A 24985-nucleotide genomic window follows, 5' to 3' on the forward strand; every position below is an offset into this window, starting at 1 on the left:
TGTGATTTCATTACTAAATAGTTGATCCAAAAATAGTGTTACAACAGCAAAATATGACACGTGACATTAGCTTTTGAACACTAATAATGCATTAGGTTCCAATTATGGTTCTGGTTATTTTTTTGTAAAAAAAAAGGGTGGGGGTGGGGGGGGGGGGGGGGGTGTTTAAAAACATAAAAATCATAAAACGATATGCAGTTGTGAACAGTGGGCTCCTAGTTAGCTGAATTTGCTCAACAGCTCATAAAATCATCAGAAATACTCAATAACATTAGATGCAAAGTAACTTGTAAGTCCATACCTTTAAACCGTATAGCCACAGGTCGATATAATATATTTCCAAACAGGGCGAAATATATTCACAGGCTATTATATCTCTCTCCAGCTCTTTCCTCTTTCCTGCATAATCCCTCTCTCCACATCACTGGTTTACATCTCATCAGCAGGCCTTGCCTTCACACTAGGGTCACAAACATAATGGCTTCCTCACTGACAATGCATCGGGCTCTCGGTGTCGCTCTTGCCTGGCCAAGAGATTAATTTCCCCTCAGCGTCTTAATTTTTACTCGTCATTTCTCCATAAAGAGGGTAAATGTCAAGCATGCCTGACTCCCTCTAGTGACACATCCATGCCTGTAGATAATTACCATAAGGAAATTGATGGTTTAGTGTGCAAAGGGGAATTTAATTTACTCTGACATCCTGCCGCATAATTCATTCCCAAAGAAAGTGAGGTTTCTCAGCCCACCAACTGCAAATTTCACTATTAACATGATTACCAATCCTGAACACCTCAAACTTATTTAGGTATTTAAACCAATTATGGCCTACATGTTCTTGAACCTCCTAAATTGGGAGCGGTGAATGCTGCTTAAAGATCCATGAAATAAGACATAGGCTGTCTTTTGTTCTGGATTCTCTCAGGTTTAGTTTGCTCAACACTGATATGTGGCAAATCCACTGGTGCTTTTTAATTGCACTGTATATCCATTGTGGTGCTGTAAATGAAATGCTTGGGTCCAGTGAATTCTGTTCATCTGTTGATTTTAAAAGGATATGGCAGACACTTATTTGAAAATACCATTTGTCTCCTAAAAATTGAATTTCATTTTTCCTCATCTATTAAAAATTAAAAAGTTGTGGGTCCCAAAAACCAACTATATGAGTCAATGAGATAGGACATAGTATGCAATACATTATGTTAATTTTGTGTTATTTATGACAATTTTTAAGTTGTTGATGAAAAATGAAAAATACTATACTTTGAGGTTTTAAAGACAAATTGTGCAGTAGCCTATATAGAATATCCGCTCAATATTTGTACAGTCCCAAGCCTGGTAGACTGTATGTAGATGCTACTTCGTCATTTGAATTCTCTGATAATGTATCTCTCAGCCCGGGAAGCGCGTGTTCAACCCTGCTAGTTATGATTTGCGGGAAACGGCATGGTGCTGAGTCACTGCCCCCTCTCCTGCCCCCTTCACCTCGCCCTGTTGGCATTCCCTCAGCCTGGCCCCTGGATGGGCACCATGGCAGCTCTGCCATATACCCACTTCTGATTAAAGGTTTTCAACCCACTGCCCCCACCAATACCCACGGGGGTACGTTTGTGTCGGTGTCGGTGTCCGCCCTCCCTGTGCAACATCGTACACTGTCATGATGAAACAACATGCCCAGCCACTACGGAGGGTTCTCCAAGGTCCTCTGAGTTCCTCATTTCTACCCAGACCAACTGCCTGAGAAAGTCCTGGCTCATCTCAGATAAGGGCAGCCTCCTGCTGTAGTGACTCAGCAGCGCGGGGCCGGCCTGCAGCCACCTCTCCACAGATAGGGCTACCTTGAAGGGTTAAAAACAAGGAACACTTGGGAGGGGAGACTTCTTGGGTGTCAGGCTCGGTGCTCTAACACAGTCGACTGGACGAAGCATAGCAGAATCATTATTTAGAATGTAATGACAAAAAACATGGAAGGGAAATGAGCTATTTATTCAAAATCAAACTTGCTGCACAACTCATTATTTATTGATCTCTATAAATATTAATGATAAAATTATAGCTATATTTTGGATGATTGCTGTCATAGTGGAGCATACCTCCATATTCAAATAAGGATTTTTGATAAGCCAAAGCCAGATGTTGAACAGGTCATATCTCGAACTGATTTTCAAAATGATATTGCAGTGAAGAGCAGAGTTTGTTACTCAATTGTAGAGGCCACAGAGTATTTAGATAGTAAGGAGTGTATTAGAGTAACATATAATACCGGTCCATGGTGTTTTACTATTATAATACAGAACACCCATAGATGATTAACATAACTGAATTCACTAGATGCTATTATGTCTATATCTTGCAACATGCTATTATCTGTTGACTACTATAATACATACAGTATGTATGCATTTAAAAGACTGTTGATATAACACAGCTTTTGCTATTGGCATTATAAGTATTCCTGATAGGCTGACTTATTATCCTACTTTGGCTATATTATCCCAAGGATACTCATAATGATTGGCAAATGGCTTCACTGATGCTTTTTACATCCAGAGTGTCCCGTATATTCAGTTCCCCATGCCATGCAATGCTTTCTTTTCTTTTGACTGTATGGGTAGTGATCAGAGGTAAAGTGTTCCATACTACCTCAAACACATGACAATATCCTGAGGTCTATGTTTCAGCTGGATGTACAGATTGCACATTGCATCCAAACCTTAACAGTCTCATCACAGCCAGCACTTTAGTCATCAAAATTCCACAGGCCTATAAGAAAAGAAAAAGAGCATTTAGCATTTAATAGAGTGTGCTAATTGTTTGTAGCTGAACCAATGTGAAGACATTTTCGATCAATAGTAACATAACAATATCATACATAACAATATGTTAATTATGATAAGTACATAACTATATGGCCATGATTCTTGGATAATTCTGGGATGGAATGGAATCTGCATGGGGAAAGGGAAAAGTTTTAGTTTCTCCTACTGGCATACACACTGTTTGTGCTATCAGTTACCAACTGTCAAAACAGGTGACCAGGGGGGACCTGCCTCTGTGCATGTGCGTCTCCCTGTCCGTCCCTGACAAAGAAATAAATAAATAAGACATGAACGGTCCACTCTCTTCGCTCGCCTCATCCTATCTCATGCATGGCTGCCAGTGATGGTCTACTGGGTGTCAGCTTTTATTGGCACGATACAAAGCAATGTGCCAAGGGCTGCCGCTTCGACTCCCTGAGCAGAATCGGCCTCTGGAATAAAAGCTTGCAAAATGCTCCGTTTGAGCACAGAGACATAGCAATGTTAGGCTGGAACGAGGAAGTGCAGTGGAGAGGGGAGGGACCGAGGGCAGAGTTCCATAGTGCTGCCGCGGCGCTACGAACTTCTGCACATGGAGCGGGGGAGAGTTGGAAGAGCTTCATATTGCAAAGTCAAGGAATAGCAGGTAGAGTAATTTTCACGATGCTTTTAAACTCAAAAATGTCAAAGTGACTCTGACAATCATTTCAGGTGAGGGGTTTACGAGTTTCCGTGAAGTGAACAAAAAAAAGGAGGCGAGTTGGAAAATAGTGTCCTTTAGTCTAGAGCAGGTGCGAGAGCGTCACTTAAATCCACTGGGGCGACAGCACTAGACAGCTTAAAAGGCGCGGAATGGATTAGATGTTAACGGAGACCAAATGAACTATTCTAACATATTTTAAATTATGTTAAGACCTCTGTTATGATGTACTGTCTCACTTCCAAAACTTTTTTTTTATGAATTTTAATGTGCCATGGATTTTCCCGATATCCAAATGGATAGGTTTGGAATATCGGATAATTTAATATCTTTAACTTGACGACGCTGAATGATTGACATAGAGACTTTCATTAGTGATTAAACAAACTGAAGAGAAGTTTTGATAATTTGAAACGGGTGAATATAGTGAGTTAGAAAAATGATAATCTACCGCTTCTCCTAAATGGCACCTGTTGCAACACGCGCATCCTGCTTTCACTGAGACATTGCGAAGTTTTACGGTAGAAAGTTTTGTAATTGTCTCTTGTCAAAGTTTTCCAGACAAACAAATTAAGCTTTGAATTGTATTTTACTGTAAACGAGCTAGGACTGTAAGAAACTTTTATTGCGCTATTTTCAAATGCTAAAAGTTTAACATTGCCTCATAAATGTAGGATATGCTATTATTTAAAGTAGACTATAGCCTATGTAATTTTCACGAACTCGGTGAAATGCGTAAATGTAATTCAGACTGCGTCATTAACTTTCAACATCTCAGACAACGCATTTCCAAAAAGCTATTTCTTTTTCGCACCAAAACGCTCCATAGCCTGATTCCTTACTGTAGTCCCGTGCAAATTATTTTACTCTCGTCAGTTTTCTTGAGAGGTATTCTGAACTTACATTCTAAGCTCATGTACACCTCGATCAGACTCATCTAACATCAGGTGCCGTTGAACTGATTATGCATGTGTGTGGTTGTGTTGATTGATTGTGGGCAGGACATGTAGCGTACACACAAAGCTAATCATGCACGAAATAGTGATAGCAATGTACGTAGCCTATAGCCAACCTCTGCTGACTTCAGACAGAAATACCAAGATTATGCTAGAATCAGGTAGGCTACAAGTCCGCGTGGGTTCACCGGCATCGTGAGTGAGCGTCTTCTCTGTCTGCATCGACAGAGAGTTTGAGAGGTGTAACATTTCCTATGTTGATATAGTTTAATAAAAAAAACAGCTATCTTTTAAATGTTTCCCACCACATTAACATACATCAGTCGCCAAAGACAACTTCCTGAGATAGTTTACCATCTCAGAGTTAGGCTACAGTTAATGACAAAAACCTGAAGTTACACTTTCAAGCGCCCTTCCTGGAACATGCCATGGCACGTATTTCCATTCAACCAAAAAAAAAAACATGAATGTCATTCATTGCGTTCAATATTACTTTAATATTAGATTGAAATTCCAAAATAAATAAATATTTTAATAGGTAAAGGCTAAGCATTTTAATAGTCACCATAAATATGATGATAATAAAAAAAACATTTATAGTCTAGGCTTCTCATTTCAAATTTTAGAGAGAGAGAGAAGTGGATGAGTGAGCTCAAAGAAAAAGGGAAAAGTGGAAGATGAGCAAGAGAGTGAGAGAGATAAAGTTATTAAAATGACTTCACTGAATGCCAGTGTACTGAAGTGTGTCAGATATAAATTAGGCTCCTTAAGTGGGCTTCTTTGAAGGGATTCTTCTTTTTCAGTCACTTCTTGTGGATCAGTTCTTACTGATCGCAATCAACTCATCCACTAGCACCACCAGCCCAAAACCATCATGGCAAAAATCCACTCTTATAATGATTCAATTACAATTCATTTGTAGTTGCAAATATTTAAGCCCCATTTGATATTACCGTACGCAAAGACTATTCAGTTGTTGTATTAGGATGGAACTCATGGTTTATACATTTGGTATAACTGACCACTGATAATTGAGGTTGAATGGAGGAGACCACTCAAACACTATGCTATATAATAATCCTTCATTTTAGATATAGCAAAATAATAACTTACATCTAAATGCAATTCATTTTCCATTTGCCAACCCAGTGATTGGACCTAAAATCAACTACTTTTTTATGATAAAAAGTAAAACATATATCTCTGATATGAAAAGCATTTATTATCATGACGGTTCTTAGAAAATACAAATAATGTTTTTACATGCATAGAGGATAGATGTAGTGTAAGAGCTGTCGATCTGGAAGGTGTTGGGGTGGTACAGTATACAGTTGTGTCTCAGGACAACTTTTCTCACATCTTGCTTGAACACTACACTATGCACTCATTATCAACAGCTGTTTTCCAATAGATTTGCTAATAGGGTTTTTCTTTTTTTTTTCTTTTTAAAGCACACATATTCATTAAACAAATATAAGCAATTACCGTATTAGCAGAGTGAATAGCCTACGTACTGTAGCTAAAATCAGGAACAGAAAATTCCACCACTATACCAAGTGCGTATTTGGGGATGAGCTAAACATGCTTTGGCAGAATTTCATCTGACTCTGACTGACAAGCTTATGTTACTATATTAAAAAAAAAAAAAAAAAACTTCAGCTTGCATCCTGCTGTCCTCTCCATCTCTTGAATACTTTAACTATTTTAACACTTGAAAAGAAGCAGTGACAATAGCGAGAAAAAAAGTCTATTTCAGTATCTTTGGTCTTTCATGACCCCAGACTCTGGCATGGAGTCTGTTTAACGGTTTCATGGTGTCTACAGTCTCCACCCTTTTCTCCGTTTCATGTTTTCTGTTTTCACACCAAGCTTTGCAACCAACCCCCCCTCCCCTGCTACACACACACACACACACACACACACACACACACACACACACCCGAGCACACACTCTTCGTAGGTGGGACTGAGTGCGCTCGAGTGTTCTACCCACAAGCCTTTTCCTGCCTCTTATTGAACATGCACAACTTCACAACTTTGCACTTCCTGCTTCTTCACGGGCTCCACTGAAGCAGATAGTGACAGAGCGGAAGGCTGTATCTACCGATGGAATCAGATGAAATGTGCACCAACATGGAGATGAAGCAAATCCATTTATTCGCCACGTGTTAACTGAATTACTGATGACTAATTATGAAAAAGTTGCTGTTCCACCACGTTCATATGTCAAACTCATACATGTAGAATCCTGTGAGATTGAATACAGTATTTTGACAAATTGTGGAAAAGAGTTATCATATTAAAACACTCATTCATGGATATGAGCTTAAAATATGATGGCTGTTTTAGAGCATATTGAATCATTCAATTAATCAATTTATCACTAATAGCTCTTATTAACTCTCCAGTTCACCACTGAGATGTGCAGTATTAGAGGAAGAGTTCACAGTTTCATAAGCTCCACCTATGACATATGGGTGTTTTGTGGCAACACGTACTGTATGTGCAGTATCACATCATACGTAATATCACAGACGTGTGTATTATCTGCCATGTCTTAAATTGACTCTCTCCAGGATATAGTAATGTGACTGATAGAGTAATGTGGCTGAGAGGAACTCAAGTCAGATTTGCCGTTAAGTCTGGTCAATCCTAGAATTTATTTGGGATTTAAGTAGAGGCGTAAATTGCCAGAAACCTCATCATTTGATATTATGACGATATTTAGCTGATTTTTAAAAATATTTTAATGTAGCTATTTTTCATTGTACTGTATGTACGTAGGCTATATCAGTTGGATGTGACCATTTATTTTGCCCATCAACTTAAGCATTCTAAACTGGAAAAGTGTGGTGGTCTTACAAGATAGCAAAATGAAAAACTGAAGACTTCTTATTCGTAATGAATAGACCCCCCCCTTCCCCCTGCGTAGAAGCTAGTCTCTTCAGATGAAAAACAGTGTCTCTCTCACCCAAACAGTCATATCCATACTGCCATTTCCCCACCCGTGCTTAGGCTGTAAACACATATGCCTGTGGTTTTATGTGGGATACTGGTGTCTCACTTTCAGCCCCCACCATCACAATTTCCCATCACACCCGCTGCCCAGAAACGGGGCCACGGGAGACTTTGGCGCTCCGCTCCCCACGCACCCCTTCCACCGCCAGCCTCCTCCCCAGCTGAGCCCGCTCTCCTCGCGCTCCCCCACCCCACCCTCGCCACACCTCCACCCCACTGCACACACACACACACACACACTTACACACACACACGCACGCACACACACACACACTCCTCCCGCGTGGCTCTGGCGTGTCTCGTCTCCGCGCGGCCGTCCTCGGTCGCTGCATGTGGCACCAGACGGAGGGGCCGCCCCGCTTTCCCACTATTTGTTCCAAGTGTGTGGAGCCATCTGTCAGCGCGAAGCAGGAAGGGCCGCACGCCTCCTCGGGGCCCCGTCGCCCCGGCCGGCCCGCCTCACTATTTTAGGGAGCCCTGCTCTGCTCTGCTCTGCTCTGCTCGGCGCCGCGCCGTGCCGTGCCGTGCCGCACTGTGCCGCGCTGCGCCCCGCTCCTCTGGCTGGCCACTGGGCGAGTGCCACCGGTGGGGACGTCTTGGAGTGGCCGGGGGTGTTGTGCCCATCTGCCGCGGGCTTCGGGGGCCCATGCATTATTGATGGGGCCACGCACACTGGTGACTCCTCAGATATGCAGGCCTGGCCCGACGATGCGCTCCTCAGAATATTGCCTCTTGTGTGAATAAGAAAAAGAAATACACACACACACACACACACACACACACACACACACACACACACACACACACACACACACGCAGACACCAGATGCAAACTATCTGCCCCCTTCGGCCGACCACTTTGTTTTTGCGACGTCTCTGTTTCTGTCTTTCGCGCGCTGACCTCTTCCCTGTCGCCTCGATTTCCTTCTCTTTTTCCCCTCCGTGCATCTTTCTGTTTTGCTTCCCTCACTCTCTCCCTCCGTTTTTGCCTTGTTGTCCCTCCTTGGGTCTCCATTCTTTCTCTCTCACTCCGTCTCCGTGACTTCCCCAAAATTCTATCCCTCTCTGCAGCTCGCCGTTTCGCTTTCTTCCTCTTTCCTATCTCTCTATCACTCGGCCTCTTCTACTTCACTCTCTCTCTCTCTCACACACACACACACACACACACACACACAAAGCCCCCCCCCTTCTCTCTCTTTTCTCGTTCTCTGTCCATCTCCCTCCGTTCTGCGCGCGTTCTTTGTTCCTGTCACAGGCTCGTGCGTGTGTGTGTGTGTGCGTGTGTGTGTGCGTATGTGTGTGTGTGTGTGTGTGTGTGTGTGTGTGTGCGGGCGGGTGTGCGGAGGGCCGGCTGGGCCCGGCTCACCCATGCATGCTCAGTAAATTAGAGTGAACACGAGCGCCGATCGGCTGGCTGCGAAGGAGCCCCGCATCCTCAGTGACCTGAGGCCATCTCATTTTCTGCTTAATTTTGCGACAGTCAGTTTGCATTTTTGGATGATTATGTGGGTGGGAAATTAACAATAAATAACAAATGTGGTCGGAAAGCTATAGCTCCCGCCAAAGCCCCTACACACACACCCACCCACCCACCTGCCCACCCGCCCGCCCGCCACCAACCCCCGCCACCACCCAAGAGCGCCGCGCCGCTCTGCCCCTTCTCCACCCTCTCCGGCAACCCCGGGCTGGCTGTCGGGACGGTAATGAAAATGTCTGTAATTCATTGTAATGTAATGTGCAGAACCATCACGTCTGCCAGGGGACGGGCAGGCTCGCGCTCCGTGATGGGGTTTGTACACGGAGAGGCCAGCACCTTTAATCTGTTTATACCTGCTTTAGATGGTTCCACTCTCAGCCAGGTGTTGATTAAACTGATACATTTCTTTGTCTCTCTCTCTCTCTTTCTCTCCCTTTCTCTCTCTCTCTCTCTCTCTCTCTCTCTCTCTGCCCCTCTCACTGTTTTCGCTCTGTCTGTCACTGCGTCCCCTCGCTGTCCCTGGCTTTCTCTAACTTTAGAGTACTTGCAGAGAATGGAGACTGAAGAGGCCCAGGAAATGTCCCAGATGCCAGGTGAGGTTTGTCACATGACCACATGACACACTTAACCCCGCAGAGAGGTGTAGTTGGCCGTAGCACTGGAGGATAGCTTTCAGACACAGACAGGGGAGAGATGAACAACCAAAGGCAGCGATGTATGCAACAACATGTTGATGTTGTTGGAAAAACTCTTTCTCTTTAAATGGTATTTTATCTCAGTGATAGGGGTGTTGTGATGAACCAGTATTGATTATAGCTGTGATATTTAAAAATGAAATGATTATATCATGACTGTAGCAGTACACATATTGAGGTTAGTACGGGGCGTTATAATTATGTAGTGAAAATCTGATATTGCAACAGCCTGACCCAGAGGTTTCCCAGGGAAATCCCAGAGAAAGAATGTTTGCATATTAAAAAGAAACGTTCTCTGAAGCAAACAAAACAAATGTGTGTTTGATTTTATTTAAAAATATATATAAAATATTGTTATAACCCAGATAGAATGCTCAAGTGATAAGGGTTATAGACCACAGAGGCAATATGAGATGAAACCGTATAGCTGAGCTGACACCTACAGCATCTCTAGACCATCAGTGCACATTGAAATTGTGCTGTCAAGTCATGGCTCAAGAACTTCCACATGGCATTGTGCAATAAGCACTTCTGGTAGTTTTCCTGGAAGAGGAGAATGTGTGCTACATGGAAAAGTGCTGCAGTTCTGTACAGGGGTTAAAAGGAAAGATGAATCTACAGTTTTTTCTTTGTTTGTCGAATCGACATAGATGACACAAGTATTTGTATTTTTGTATTTTTGGTGTGTGTGTGTTTGTGGGGATGTGCTCCAGTAGTTCTGACAATTTTTTGCAAGGCACACATCTGCATGCCCACCGTTTCTTGTGAGATGGTGAAACTCTGATGAATTGTTCTCTGGTCCAGAGAGTGATGTCAGTATGACTGCCGGTCCTTTCTCAGGCCAGGACAGTCCCCTAGCCAATGAGGCATCGGAGGAGATGGACGAGGCTATGCCGGTGCCAGAGGACCTGTCTGCCACCTCTGGCCTTCAGCAGAACAACAGGACCGACAACAAAGGCTTGGGTGAGTTTTGTCAAGTCAGATGGACAGTCTGTTATAGAATCGCTAATAGCCTCTAACCATTCTAGAATGCCTTTATTGAATACATTAGAAATCCCATTTCAATGAACTGTATATTAGCTTGCTGTTGAACTAGTACAGGCCATGTATGTGTAAAAAGGACATGCCCATATCTAGCTCAAGAGAAGTTCTCTCCATTACAAGTACGTTGAACTGAACGTTCACCTCTCTAGTTAACGGCAATAACGTTTCTGAATTTCACCTGAATTAAAAGTGTTTAGTTGTGTAGTGCCATTGCTGTAATTGACAGCCTCTCCATCCATTAGCATTCCACTCAGTGATCATTTCCAGTAGAGGGCTGATTGTTTTTGAGTTGTTGTCCAGTCATATCATTAGGAGTCCTATTTGCTTTCCATAAAGCATAACAGTCCACAGAATTGGGGTTGGCTTAGCATGCTTCCAAATAAGGTCATGTCTTGCCAGTAATAAGGACAGGCCACAACAGTGTATATGCGATCTTCTTGTATTACTATTCATCATCAAAGTCCTGGAGGCTTTCTTGACTGAAAAGATAAAAACCTTAAAAAAAAAATCAAACAAAATGTCAGAGGAAACTGAAATAGGATGTGCAAGAGTTTCCTAAGAAGAACTTGCCAGAGCTCAGATAGTTTCAACACCCAGGCAGGGAGATAATGCGCTCAGGAACAGAGTCAGGCATCACTACACACACACACACACACACACACACACACACACACACACACACACACACACACACACACGGTGCACCTGCACATGTGCCTGTGCTTTCACTTCAACTGCTGTGCTTTTTACAGACACTTCAAAAACTGTACAGGAGCCTTACATAAGGATCTGGAACCTTTGTCACTGTGGCATTACGTTTGGCATCCGGTGCCCCGCTAAATTCTGCTCCAACTGTCACAATAACTATAAACATTTGATCGTTCTGTTAGACAGACCCCACTTACTAAGTCTGGTATCGCACTCCTCCAAAAGTGACACGAGTCGAGTCTAACAATTACTCATTTCCAGAGTGGGGACTACTGGTTTCATAACTATCATTATGACTCACACTATCCCACTCAAAAATGACAGCAACAGCATATCTAAGATATGTCAACAGGAATGCGTCTAACGAAAAGGGAACATTTGGGCATTCATGTAAAAATGTAATCATAGTATTATTGTTTTGTGGAAAGATGGAGACAACATAGTAAACTTTTATGGAATATTGGCAGAGACATAGAGCTCAGGTACCCATGCCTAACCCGAAGCATATCTAAAAAAAAAACATCTTCTCCAAATAACCTTGTAGTGGAAACCCCAACATTTTGTGGAAGAGATTCTATGTGCTGTTTGTGTGAATGTGCATGCACCCTAGTAGTGTATGCATGTGAGTGTGTGTGTGTTTGTGTGTGTGTGTGTGTGTGTGTGTGTGTGTGTGTGTGTGTGTGTGTGTGTGTGTGTGTGTGTGTGTGTGTGTGTGTGTGTGTATTTGTGTGTGTGTGTGTGTGTGCTAACAGCCTTCCCTTCTTGATCTGATCAGTCACTGTTTGAGGATGTGACTGTTCTATCTCTGCAGCACTTTTTTTTTTTTGATAGACCAAAAAAAAAACAGCAGCAGCAGCAGCAGCAGCTCTATGGAGGGAGAGTTATCTTTCAGGATCACCCTGCGTGGCCCTCAAATGCAAGGCGCTAACAGGAATCCGCATGTGGCACTTTTGGAGGCGTACTGCAGCCTGAGGAGTCACAGACCTCAAAAACTAAAAGAGAGCACTTGATCTTTCTCAGAGGGGCGGCGTGACGTATGTGTCTGCGCTACGCAACTCCACAGTGCAACCGTGAAACACGCTACGCTACGTACACGCTAGGCCTGTTATTCACCTCCCCCAGTGATGCTCAACCATTTGGTAGAGCGTGTCATGTATTATTCAATCATTAAAAAAAATACTTTTTTCTGAACACAAAAATTTTTGACCCGCATCTGTGACAATTGGTTAGCGTATGAAACACATAAAATAATGCTGCATGGCAGTGTCAATACTGGTTCAAGAGGTGGGCAAGAGGATTTTCCCTTGTGTTTGTTCACTTGGCTTTGACCCCTTAAAGAGTCTCATCCGGCTTTGAGTCCCTGGTGTGGTGACTCATGACAGCCTTACTACTCATAGGAGTTTTACTGCTACTATTCTGTGGGGCTGTTTCAGATAGTAGCTCTTCTCTTGACTCTGAGGTTCCTGAAATGAAAAAACAAGGCTGGGTCCTTTTTGGTGTTCCTTATCAGTGTGTGGACAAATGTGTGCACGCACGCACACACATCACACACACATCACACACACACACACACACACACACACACACACACACACGCACAAAACTTATGTATATGCATGCGTGTATCATTTTTTGCGCCTTCCTGGCGTGTATATGCATGCGCCTCCACAGCTCTCTCACCAGGCTATTTTCAGAGGCATCGAGAGTACCAGAGCTTTGACACAAACCCCCACACTCTTTTAACTTCCCCACCAAACCATCGCCGCTGACTTCAGAAGTTCAAACGTCAGCGCGCCCTCTGCCAACCTAAGTGTTGTGACCCTCTTTATTAGCCTAACCAAAGTGACAAACTCATTGTGACGAACCCGTTGTTTCCAGGTCATTGTATCCACACGAAGCAGTCACTTGAAGTCACATGGTGTGTTCAGATAGTGCTGTTAGCCCGTGCTCTTTGTTTGTCCTTCCTTGTGGGTTTTGACACTAGCTTCCCAAAATGGGTAAATTAGGATGTGTGACAAGCGTTATGTAAAGTAAAAGCCCTTCTTCTCATTCCCGTTTTAGTCATAACTTCCCCATATCCCTGGGAGACTGCAGCACAGCAGATCCAGTTCCCCCTGTCTGACCCAGGTTAGGACAGCCCATAGGCCTTACTGTTGCAACACGTATACTGGAATACTAGGGTTGGTTCATGTGTGTGGCCTCTCTCTCACTCTCTCTCTCTCTCTCTCGCTCTCTGTGTGTATGTATTTGTGTGTGTGTGTGTGTGTGTGTGTGTATGTGTGTGTGTGTGTGTGTGTGTGTGTGTGTGTGTGTGTGTGTGTGTGTGTGTGTGTGTGTGTGTGTGTGTGTGTATGTGTGTGCGTGTGTGTGTGTGTGTGTGTGTGTGTGTGTGTGTGTGTGTGTGTGTGTGTGTTTTATTGTGTATGAGAAAAGACCATCAAAACTCCTTGAAAAGATCCAGAACTTTCCGTAAATCCTCCATTAGTGACACACGCCGGTGTAGCCTACTCTGAAATGACCCTGTGAGAAAGAGCCGGCGTCCTCAACAGTTGTGGGTGTCATGTGCGCATATAGGGCATCAAACGTGACAAAATGTCCGACTATATGGATGGCTGAGTTTGCGGCACGTCCTCTCTTCATGATGGAGGACACGTACTGTACGGCTTGACATGTTTCAGTCTCTCACGGCACTGTGGTTTCGGGTTCTCCATCCTGCTGGGATGAGCTGAGTCTCTCTAGCACTCATGATGATCACGCTGTCATGTTGGACTGAGCGTTTGTTCTGGTACTTTCCGGTGACCACAATCTACAAAGGTATCTGAAGTGTTTGTGAGATATCCACACTACATTGAAATCCATTCGGTTCGAGAATGGTGTTATAGTCAACAGAGGTGAAGGCTAAATTATAAATAGCCTACCAAATGTGTTTAAAACGTTGTCATTTATTTATTTATTTATTTGATTATTTATTTGTGGTACACAGGCTCAAAAGAGCAGCGTTTCAGTTACCCAGCTTCACAATTCCCTGTGTGTGCTTCCCTTTCTGTCACTTCTCCATAATTCTTGGCTTTTTTTCGGTTGGGCAGGCTATGTTGCTAAAGCTTCCCCTTTTCCTTCAGATTCCTATATTTCATTATTTCCACTTCTTCCTCTTAGCTTGAACAAACAGAGGTGGCTTTGGCATGGGGAAATCGGGCTACCACCATGACATGCAAACCACACCACCTTTTGTGTGGATGCCATGCCCATGAGAAATGTCCCCCTCTACAAAGACCATAAAAGCCTTACATAAGAAGTTCAGAGTAGTTTGGGCATACTGGTCTTTCACCACACAGCTTCCCATTTCTGTTGAGCACTCAACTCATCAGATAATTGGATAATTGCTAAGTTTCTTACTGCTCAGATACAACTCTGTAGACTCAGCTGTGAACCCCCTCGGTGTTTTTGTGTCGTCCTAGTGGAACAGCATTGTGTCTTTACGCCACGGACAGAGTGTTGTTATCATTTTGTCTTGGTGTTTTTTATGAACTCTTGTCTGTCTATCTGTGTGTGTATGTGTATGTGTGTGTGTGTGTTTGAGTATTTACCATGGTTTGTTGGTCTGGTGTTCACCGCAGCAGTCCTCAGTTTCACAGTGCTTCCTGTGTCTCTGTTTCCTGTTTATCTTGCTATCGTTTGTTTCACAGAAGAGAGATGTATGAGAGAGATGAATGTCATTATCCCTTAGTAAGGCAGTGTCAAACAGGGAAATGTGATATTAGTTGTGTACTGTTTGGAATCAATGTTTAATCACAGTACCAGATCAGCTTGGCAAATTCATTATTTTGTTGAAAATGTAAACATTTTACATACATTACTTACCTTCGTGTATAGTGACCTTTTGCCCTGCAAGTTCATGTCTGGAGGTCTTAGCGCTGTTGCCTAAATTGAAAGTAGCTTAGCCAAGAACGATGATCTAAATTATTCTTGCACTACCTCGTCATCTTTTGGTCCCAGGAGTTTGCCTTATGGTAACATTTGATATTTGATATATAAGTAGAGCCAAAGACCTTTGCTGCTTTAATTACTGACTAAATGTAGTCACACTATCAACCATTTTCTACTGCTTATGAAAATAACTTATGTCACTTTACTTAAATGGAAACCTGGTGATGCACAGAGGAAGAGTTTGTAGTTCAAAGAACTAGAGCATTCTAACCATAAGCTAACAAATATGATGCAAGCGGCTCTCTATGTTTGTGGAATATAGGCACAAAGAAAGCTTTTACACAGACTCTTTTAGATTCAGGTTACTATTTTGAATTTGTTTCCTGTATGAATTGTATATCCTACAAAACACACACATCAGAAACAGGTATGCTTTAGTCTTAAAACGAAGACTCAATACGCTTTTTGTGACAGAAGCAAGCTTGTGTAGTACATGTTAGTACATGTTAGTTATTGTCCCCTATGGGCATGTTCCCATGTTGGACACATGCTCCCCAGTCCTGCTGCATGAGTGAGGTGGAGAAGGCACTGCAGAGCATGCCGGTGTACTAAACAGTGGCCCACTGCTCTCTTTTTCCAGCCTGCAATATTAAAGTTGAGGCTCGGAGTGACGAGGAGAATGGGATGGCCTGTGAGGCGAATGGCGAGGAGGAGGAGGAGGAGGAGGAGGAAGGGGCGGAAGACTTGCGCGTGCTGGATGCCTCGGGCGCCAAAGTGAACGGCACCCACGCCGGGCACGACAGCAAAGCGGCCTACTCGGCGGCCGGCGGCATCCGCCTCCCCAACGGGAAGCTCAAGTGCGATATCTGTGGGATAGTATGCATTGGCCCCAATGTGCTGATGGTGCACAAGCGAAGCCACACTGGTAAGCCCACTTTGCCATTTCCCTTGTCTTCATCCTTCACTGTGCACTGCACCCCTCAGCTGGGCGTTTGCCCTCAGAGACAGCAGGACTGGGCTGCAGTCAGACCTGCCACATGCTATTATATAGCGTCAGGGTCTCTCTGCTCTGCTCACCACGACTGCCTCATCTGCTCAGCAGCGCAATATTATGAGCCAGTGGTTAAGATACTGCGTTATGACAGGAAGGCTGCCTGATTGTGTGAACCTGTGAGGGAGTGAGTTGTGGTCATGATGGAGCATCTGATCATTTCTTAATTTCATATGTTACATCTTCCCCCCTAGTGACAGGCAGCACTGAAGTTGCGTCGTCTGGGCTGAACGTGGTGATGAAATATGTAGCTTTTTTAAACGAGACTGATTCTTTTTTACTGTCATTTAATGCCAGATCGACAGTCATCCAGGAATACATTTTTGTGGTCTTTCTGTTGATTTTCTTTCTAATTTCAAGTCATTAATTCGTTGAAAATAGTTGAAATATAAATCACACAAGAAAATATAAACACATAGGACAAAAACAGATAACATTTTAAAATAAAGTCCAAAACAATATGTGAGCAACAATTAGGATAATGAAACCTCCATAAAACAGCAATTATCACAGCATTTAAGAGTTTCTCTCTTTCAAAATTGATATTCCATTGTAATGAAGTCAAACCATTGGTGGAGAACATTTTTGAAAAAGGCACTTAGCTGTCTCACTTCAGGAGCTAATGAAACTCAAAATGGAAGAAAGGAACGCAGAGCTAATGTAAATGCAAAAAGAACTTATAATAAAAGATATAATGAAGTGCTTCCTTTTTAAATATAAATATTCGTTGGTGAGACTGTGCTCCTGAAATGCCTTTTTAATGAGTTTCTTTTTTCTGTAGTTTTGCTGCTTCACTGGTGACTCTTATTTTATAGGGGGCCTTTTGAAGAAAGAACTGTATTAAAACGCTCTCTCAGAATGCCACAACACGCCGAGAGGCTGGATATTGGTTTATTCCAGAGGCGCTGATCAGGAAGACTGGCTCTCAAACACAAAGTGTTTCCTCCGCTTTATTTAAATGAGGTCTGCATTTGCATTGTGATGTGCCGCTCTTAGTTTAGAGCCGAAGAAGAGGAAAAAATGAGATTTTCAGATCAAATTGACCCAGGCAGTGGTGCATTACGAAACTGGCAGGCTCAGTTTGAAAGGCTCTTGTTCGATCACGGAGCCAAGCGCTACGGCAGGGCAGGGAGCGCGCGCAGCCTGGGAGAGTGCCGCTCCGCTCCGCTCGGAGATCCCGCTGGCGTGTTTGATTGAGTCTCGCTGCGAGCCGCTCCGTCATCGAGGATGTTGCTGCGCGCGGGAGCTGTGTAGGACACTGACCCCACATTCAGCGCATAATGGCGCTACCGATGGGGATTCTTTAGCTCGGCAGGCTTTGTTACATTTGAACGGTTCTTCAGACACTAGTCCTCTATCAGACCATTTATGGCTCGAATTAGGGTTTCAGTAGGGCTGAGTGGTGTTAGTGCCCCATGAAAACAAACTGATATCCCTATTTGTGTGTGAAATACAAATTGTCCGTGTCTTTGCACACAGTCATCACATATCAGTGTTTACCTTTTTAATTAACCCATACCTGGACAATCAGTCAGCCTGTTTTAGGCAGCACTGATTTACATTTTAATTGCAGATGCTGATTCTATAGCCTACCCTCTGACAAAAAAAAAAAAAAAAAAAAACTGTGATGTTGACTATATGTAGGACATGATGGCGAGGACTGACGAGCGAGCTGCTCTGTGCTTTGTTCCGTGCAGGGGAGCGGCCCTTTCAGTGTAACCAGTGTGGGGCCTCCTTCACTCAGAAGGGCAACCTGCTGCGCCACATCAAGCTCCACTCCGGGGAGAAGCCCTTCAAGTGTCACCTGTGCAACTACGCCTGCCGCCGCCGAGATGCCCTGACCGGCCACCTGCGCACACACTCTGGTGAGTCTCCGCCCTCGGAGCGTCCACCTCTCCTCGATCCGTTGACCCAACAAGTCGTCAGTTAATCATTGGCCTGCAGGACAGATCATGTGGACAGAAGAGTGCTTGTGTGTATACATGTATGTCTTTCCTTCTGTGTGAATTGTTTATGAGTGGATTTGTGGCCTCTTTGTCAATTGCCTATATGGGCTTATGAGTCACACTTCTCTACAGGTCAACACCAATACCTTTGTTTGTAAATGTGTTTATCTTTGCACTTCTACACCTAGTTGGAAAACCCCACAAGTGTGCTTACTGTGGGCGGAGCTACAAACAGCGTAGCTCGTTAGAGGAACACAAGGAGAGATGCCACAACTACCTGCAATGCATGGGACTCCAGAACAGCATCTATACAGGTCAGTTCAACCGAGCGTCAAGCTCTCTGTCTGTCTGGCCGTCTTTTTTCACATGTCTGCACGCATGCAGTAACTCATTCCATCTCATAGAGATGACATGGTTTAAGCTGCATGCTGCAGTGGAGATTTCTTCATGTTTAACATGTACCTCCAGTTGACAGCATTACACATTATATTTGTAGTATACTGTAGATACAGTATGTGCACATGACATAGATAATATAATTGATATTTGATAAGGCAGTACCTTTTGTGTATCCTACATGTTTCCACATAGTTATACACAAATGCTTTTCATTGCATCTGGAGTTTGTGTCAGTTTTACACATCTCAAAATGAGTTTATGCATTTCTACAATTTTATACCAAGGACTAACCTTTAGGCAAAACCTTTGTAAGTTTTTTATATGCCATTTATTAAATGGACATATTGGACATAAGTTATTGCACAAAATGGACATCTCAGTTAATATTTAAAATGTCTTCTTTTTGATTGGATGGTTTTGATTGTAAAACCATTGTAGTATGCTGAATACCAATTATTTAAATATTTAAGTGTTAAATAATAAGTGTTTATCTTGGAATTAAGCATCAGCTATTTAAAACAATGAGGGCTTGAACATCAGAATTAAAAACAGTAATGCAGATTAGTAGTAGCTTGTGTCTGATCTATATTCATCATCACATCTACACCCACAGGTTCAACTTCAGATTTTACGGCAAGATTCAATTAGTGGCATTGCTCTAATTTTATAGCTGTAATTATATTTAGACTATTCTATCACTGTAGTAATTATAAAAGCAAAATAACATTACCTACACAATATGAAGTTTTTAAATTGGCATGTAAAATATAAATATATTAGGTTCGTTTTTAGAAAGACTTTATAGAGTTAGTATTAAATCCATACTGGTAAATCAAAAAAATGAAACCATAAAACTAAACAATATATTTGTTCACACTTACAAGCTATCACACATACAAGCTATCTGAGCATTTGAGCAGACTTAGACATGAAGCCTAAACATTTCTATGTCTTGCTTTCCAGTAGTAAAGGAAGAAAGCAGCCAGAGTGATCAGAGGGAGGACATAAGCCTGACGGGACGGGAGAGGGCCTTGGTGCTAGACAGGCTAGCTAATAATGTAGCCAAACGAAAGAGCTCTATGCCACAGAAGTTTGTGGGTAAGAGTCTTTTTTTTGTGCCTATACCCTGATAAGGAAATTCTGTATTTGCCAAGCTCAACCTCAAAACCAGATTTCCGATGAGCAGGGTATATATTCAGAAGGCAGAAATAAAAACATTCAATGATAAATGACAATAAGTCATCTGGCAAATTTCAACAAACATGACCTTTATATCTGTCTTTTTTAAATAATGAAAGTGCAGGAGCTGTCTTTGTGTCCGCCACATTGGAGTCCTCATTGGATATATGACATTCATGCATTTCATGCACCGTATGTTCTCTTCAGCACCTAAATGTGGATTTTTAGTTTTACTCTAAAATAAGATGGTGTGCAGTTCAATGGAATGAATTTCAGTGGTATTTCTAAATCCCTCAAACAAGTAAGTCAGACAGGAAGTATAACAGATAAACTCAAAGATAGGGTGCACTAACAGAATTGCTCTCTCTCCCTTCCTCTCTCTCCCTCCCTCTCTCTCTTTCTCTCTCTCTTTCTCTCTCTTTCTCTCTCTTACTCTCTCTCTCCCTTCCTCTCTCTCTCTCTTACTCTCTCTCTCTCTCTCTCTCTCTCTCTCTCTCTCTCCCTTCTTCTCTCTCTCCCTCTCTCTCTCTCTCTCTCTTACAGGTGAAAAGCGGTTGTCAGACTTGTCATTCGAGGGCAGCGGCGGGGAGCTGATGCAGCCCCACGTGATTGACCAGGCCATCAACAGCGCCATCAGCTACCTGGGGGCCGAGTCGCTGCGGCCGCTGGTGCAGACCTCACCCGGGTCCTCCTCCGACGTGGTGGTCAGCCCCATCTACCAGCTGCACAAGTCCGCGGCCGACGGCGGCGGCCTGTCGGCCAAGGACAGCGCTGCCGAGAACCTGCTGCTGCTCTCCACGTCCAAGCCGGTGTCCGGCGAGAAGGACGGCTCGCCCAGCCCCAGCGGCCAGGACTCCACCGACACCGAGAGCAACAACGAGGACCGGCCGGTCGGCGGCGGGGGAGGAGGAGGCGGCCCCGGGGCGGCCAGCGCCGGCCTCATCTACCTGACCAATCACATGGCCCCGGGGATGCGCAACGGCGGCGCCCTGCCGCTGGTCAAGGAGGAGCAGCAGCAGCGGTTCGAGGCGCTGCGCGTGGCCGGCGTGGACCTCAGCGTGGCCGTGGGCTCCGAGGGCTTCAAGGTGCTCAGCGGGGAGGGCAAGGAGGTGCGGACGTACTGCTGCGTCCACTGCCGCGTGCTCTTCCTGGACCACGTCATGTACACCATCCACATGGGGTGCCACGGCTTCAGGGACCCGTTCGAGTGCAACCTGTGCGGCTACCACAGCCAGGACCGCTACGAGTTCTCCTCCCACATGACGCGCGGAGAGCACCGATACTAAACGCGCACACATGCACACATGCACACATGCACACATGCACACATGCACACATGCACACATGCACACACACACACACACACACACACACACACACGCACACACACGCACGCACACGTACACACACACATACACATACTCACACACGCACACACACGTACACGTACACACACACACACACACACACACACACACACACACACACACACACACACACACGTACACACGCGCACACACATACACCATACACACACGCGCACACACACACACACACACACACACACACACACACACACACACACACACGCCCAGTTAATCCAAGGAACCACTCAAATACTTACATACATACATAAATCAAATGTGTATTAGAATATAAATACAATATCCAAATATATTGATCCCATCCATCCACTGTCTGCATGTTTGGAAATATGGAAAACAGTAGGGAATAATGTATGTATGTCATATATGTAACACTTTGATGGAAGCTGAAATAATGTATACTTCCTCTACTTTTATAAGATTGGCAAGCAAGAGAACCGTCATTCTGTACTACTATGTTCTTTTCTAAGAATTTTCAGAAAGTGAGCAAATCTCTCTGTATCTGTATCTGTATCTGTATCTGTTGCTTTACATGTATGTTTTAATTTTTTTCAGTTTTTTTTTAGCCAGCCTCCTGTTGGGAGGAGTTTGTTGAAAATGGAAGTGAACATACACCATACACTTGACTGTCGGCACAAGGATAAAGATAGTTAAACTATTTATATGTAGGTGTATTGTTTTTTTTTGTTTTTTTTTCAGTATATTTTGGAGTGTGTATATTTTGGAGTGTTTTATGCCTTTGATCAGACAGGACATTGACATGACAAGAGTGAGATGAAGTGAGTGGGGTCAGGAGATGAGCTGCACGTCAGGCTCAATCCCAGGTCCCCGTGGGCACTTGGACCTGAAAGTGGTCTGGACGCAGGAGCCACTTGCGCCTCAGTGTGCTTCCTGAGGTATAATGTCTTATGATAACCAGGCACAAGTAATTATAGATCTATACAGTATTATCACAATATACATGTATGCCCACTGCAAACTTGTTTTTCAGTAAACTTTATACAGTACATATATTTTTATTTTGTCTCTTTTCAGTAGTTATTTTTTGTATTATTTAAGTAGAATACAGACCATACTCTCTTTTTGTAATTTATTTACTCAGTCAAGGATTGTTTAAGTCTGGCAGTGTAATGTAAAGTGATACCAATTCACATGTTTTTAACAAGGTGGTCTGAATTCTTTTTTGTACAAAATGTGATGGTGGCATTACTGAGTGATGTTGGAAGTATAAAGTGTTCTCTGACAATAAAAACAGAAAACCGTTTACACGATTTAAAGTGGAAACTCGAGTTGTGTTTGTTCTTTTAAAGCAAAGGACAATGAAATGACTATTCAATTGAAATAAAGAGTTACCTGAAACCAAAGACTTGCTGTATTTGCTGTGTATGTTAGACTACACATGTAAAGACAGGAAAATATGTGTATGTTGTGATATTTAAAAAAAAAAAATGTTATATTATGTCCGCTCACAAACAATAGATTAATGTGAATGTAGCATCTAACTAAACATAGATGCATATTTTCAAAAGGCCAAATATTAAAAATAGCATGCACAACTGTATTAAAACAAAGAATAGTTCAATGTTGTATTGTCATTAAGAATTCCAACACTAACTGCTCAGCAAATCATTTGAGATGTCTGTCAACCCCCAGGGTATCCATCATCTGTCAGGTAAAATAGTTGCAGGATGGCAAATGATTGGCATCCACATTCCCATGTGAAGTAAATAAACAGAAAACTGCAGTGGGGAAACAAGATATGTGCAGAATATATTATTATAAGATTGGACTATTTATTATATATAAATAGTGAAATCATGGTCTTGATGAAAAAGGCGAAAAGGCAAATAGTAAATCAAGTTGACACTGACTGACAGTGTACACCTAGAATATACTTCTTTAAATTCAGCACAAATTATTTTTGAAAAGCACTCAAAAAGAATTTTGAGAAATTAGTGAAAGAAAACTTTTGGAGCATGTGGAGAGATGAAGAGCAGCGTTAGAGCCCGCGTGAACGGGGGGGGGGGGGGGGGGGGGGGTTAAGGGGAGTTAAGAACCGGACAGAGTGGGCACTGGAGTCCCACTCGTGTACTGCGACGGAGGGGGCAGACTCTGGGTCACTGGGGGCAAAAGAGACGGTGCAGAGATGGGTGTAAGGTGACCACGCATTATGCTAAAGTGTACAAGAGGCGCAACAGAATCAAACCTTTACTCCTGTGTGGGAGAAGAAGGCTAAGGGGCATTGAGGGTAAGGTGTACCAAGACAGAGTGAGAGAGAGGGGGGGGGGGGTGAGAGAGAAGGAGAGACAGATAGAGGGGGTGGGGGAGAGGAGGTGGTGGTGGTGGTGGGGGGGGGGGGGTGGCCCGGCCCAACAGCTCTTCAGCGCAGTGCAGAGACAGAGGCGTCCAGATGGCTGCTGTGTGATTGGGCGGAAACGGGAAGCAGCTGTGGCCAGCGCTGAACCCCCTACGCTTCACTGGGACCTAACAGGGGAGGGAGGACATTTGCATGAGAGGGATAATCTGGCCAACACACTCTCCCCCAGTCTGAATCCCAGATCTCACTTCCCCTTTCCATTTGAACTGAAGCACTCAAACCAGTCAACTAAAATACCCCCCACCACCGCAAAAAAAAAAAAAAAAAAATCACTTACACTTCAACTCAGTCAGGAATTCTGGGGTTTACCTCACGTACTGAGGAGTGTTTGTCATCAAATGTCATGGTAATAATAATTCAATAGGAAAAAACAACACAACAGGGGAAATCACAAATTACACTTGATGAGAATGTGTTTGTGTTAATGGAAATAACTGCAGCATTAGACATATCAAACTATATATATCTCTTAAGAAACATTCTACCAAAGATCCTTCATTACCCGCTCCGCTTTAACCCTCTCTGATTCTACCCAACATCACAGCATCCTGTACAGATCCTGTGTGAGGATACAGTGGAGCCCCCATTTCTTCAGGCATCATCACCCACCAAACCTAAGATGGTGCTGGAGGAGAGAGATGAAAGCAGGGTCCCAAGAGGGACGCTTTCGCTGGCTCCGGTGGAATTCTGCGTGCCGGTGCCTCTGGTCCAGCTGTGGGTAGTCCTGCCGGAGTCGGAGCCGCAGCCTTCCATCGCCCCTATGGGATGGGCTCGCCACTTGCACTGCTGGCTAGTTTTACAAAGTTTCAACACTGCGGCCAACCCACACACACAACCCTGAAATATTCATTAGCGACTTGACAAAAAGATGAAAAATATATGAAACCCTTTTTTCATGGGCTTCCAGTTTCTCAAAGATTGTTTCATAAAAAATTAAATGACTGTTTCATTTCATGTGAGTACAATCTATAATCGGTGCCTCCACTGCAGGAGTCAGGAGACAGTGTTCATGCCACAGCAATGGGGGATAGCGAGCAAGTTTGAAGGACACCAAGCGAAACTCTCTGTGGACACTTGATGCTTTAGAGTGTGTCTACATTTCTTCCAGGAGTGCATAAAGGGGCAAAAAGTTTTGAAGTGAATGAAGGGAAACGAGGCTTAAATGTTTGAGTATACAAAAAGGCAAACAGAAGACTTTAAAAAAAAAAAAAAAAATGAACAAATGTGCAATTTAAAAGACGATGAATTGAAATCAGTGAATAAATAAGAGAGCATTACTCAGGCACACTTGCTATTTGTGATGGGCAAAACCAACATGAGCAGCTC

General features: G+C 43.5%; 1 protein-coding gene across 7 annotated transcripts; it reads left to right on the forward strand.

Annotated features, from left to right (window-relative positions):
• Positions 1-3148: 3148 nt before the first annotated feature.
• Positions 3149-22646, forward strand: ikzf1 (IKAROS family zinc finger 1 (Ikaros)). 7 transcript variants are annotated; one of them, XM_062519529.1, is made up of 8 exons: positions 3149-3443; positions 9488-9541; positions 10484-10606; positions 15963-16247; positions 18071-18238; positions 18508-18633; positions 19685-19816; positions 20441-22646. In XM_062519529.1, the coding sequence occupies exons 1-8, from the start codon at positions 3149-3151 to the stop codon at positions 21181-21183; spliced, it is 1926 nt and encodes a 641-aa protein (XP_062375513.1). In that variant the 3' UTR covers positions 21184-22646. The 7 variants fall into 7 exon arrangements, with proteins under 7 accessions (XP_062375513.1, XP_062375512.1, XP_062375515.1 ...); XM_062519528.1 differs by having other exon boundaries at positions 19682-19816; positions 20441-22566; XM_062519530.1 differs by having other exon boundaries at positions 3184-3443; positions 10448-10606; positions 19682-19816.
• The last annotated feature ends 2339 nt before the right edge of the window (positions 22647-24985 follow it).

Source organism: Sardina pilchardus, chromosome 18 (genome assembly GCF_963854185.1).
Source record: "Sardina pilchardus chromosome 18, fSarPil1.1, whole genome shotgun sequence".
Taxonomy (NCBI): domain Eukaryota; kingdom Metazoa; phylum Chordata; class Actinopteri; order Clupeiformes; family Clupeidae; genus Sardina; species Sardina pilchardus.

Bases quoted from the DNA above. Each gene is read 5' to 3' on its own strand.
- ikzf1 (XM_062519528.1), top strand. From the start codon at position 3,149: ATGGCTGCCAGTGATGGTCTACTGGGTGTCAGCTTTTATTGGCACGAT. The intron at 3,444-9,487 runs GTAGAGTAATTT...CTCTAACTTTAG, and splicing joins GCAAAGTCAAGGAATAGCAG to AGTACTTGCAGAGAATGGAG. The intron at 9,542-10,483 runs GTGAGGTTTGTC...GTCCTTTCTCAG, and splicing joins GGAAATGTCCCAGATGCCAG to GCCAGGACAGTCCCCTAGCC.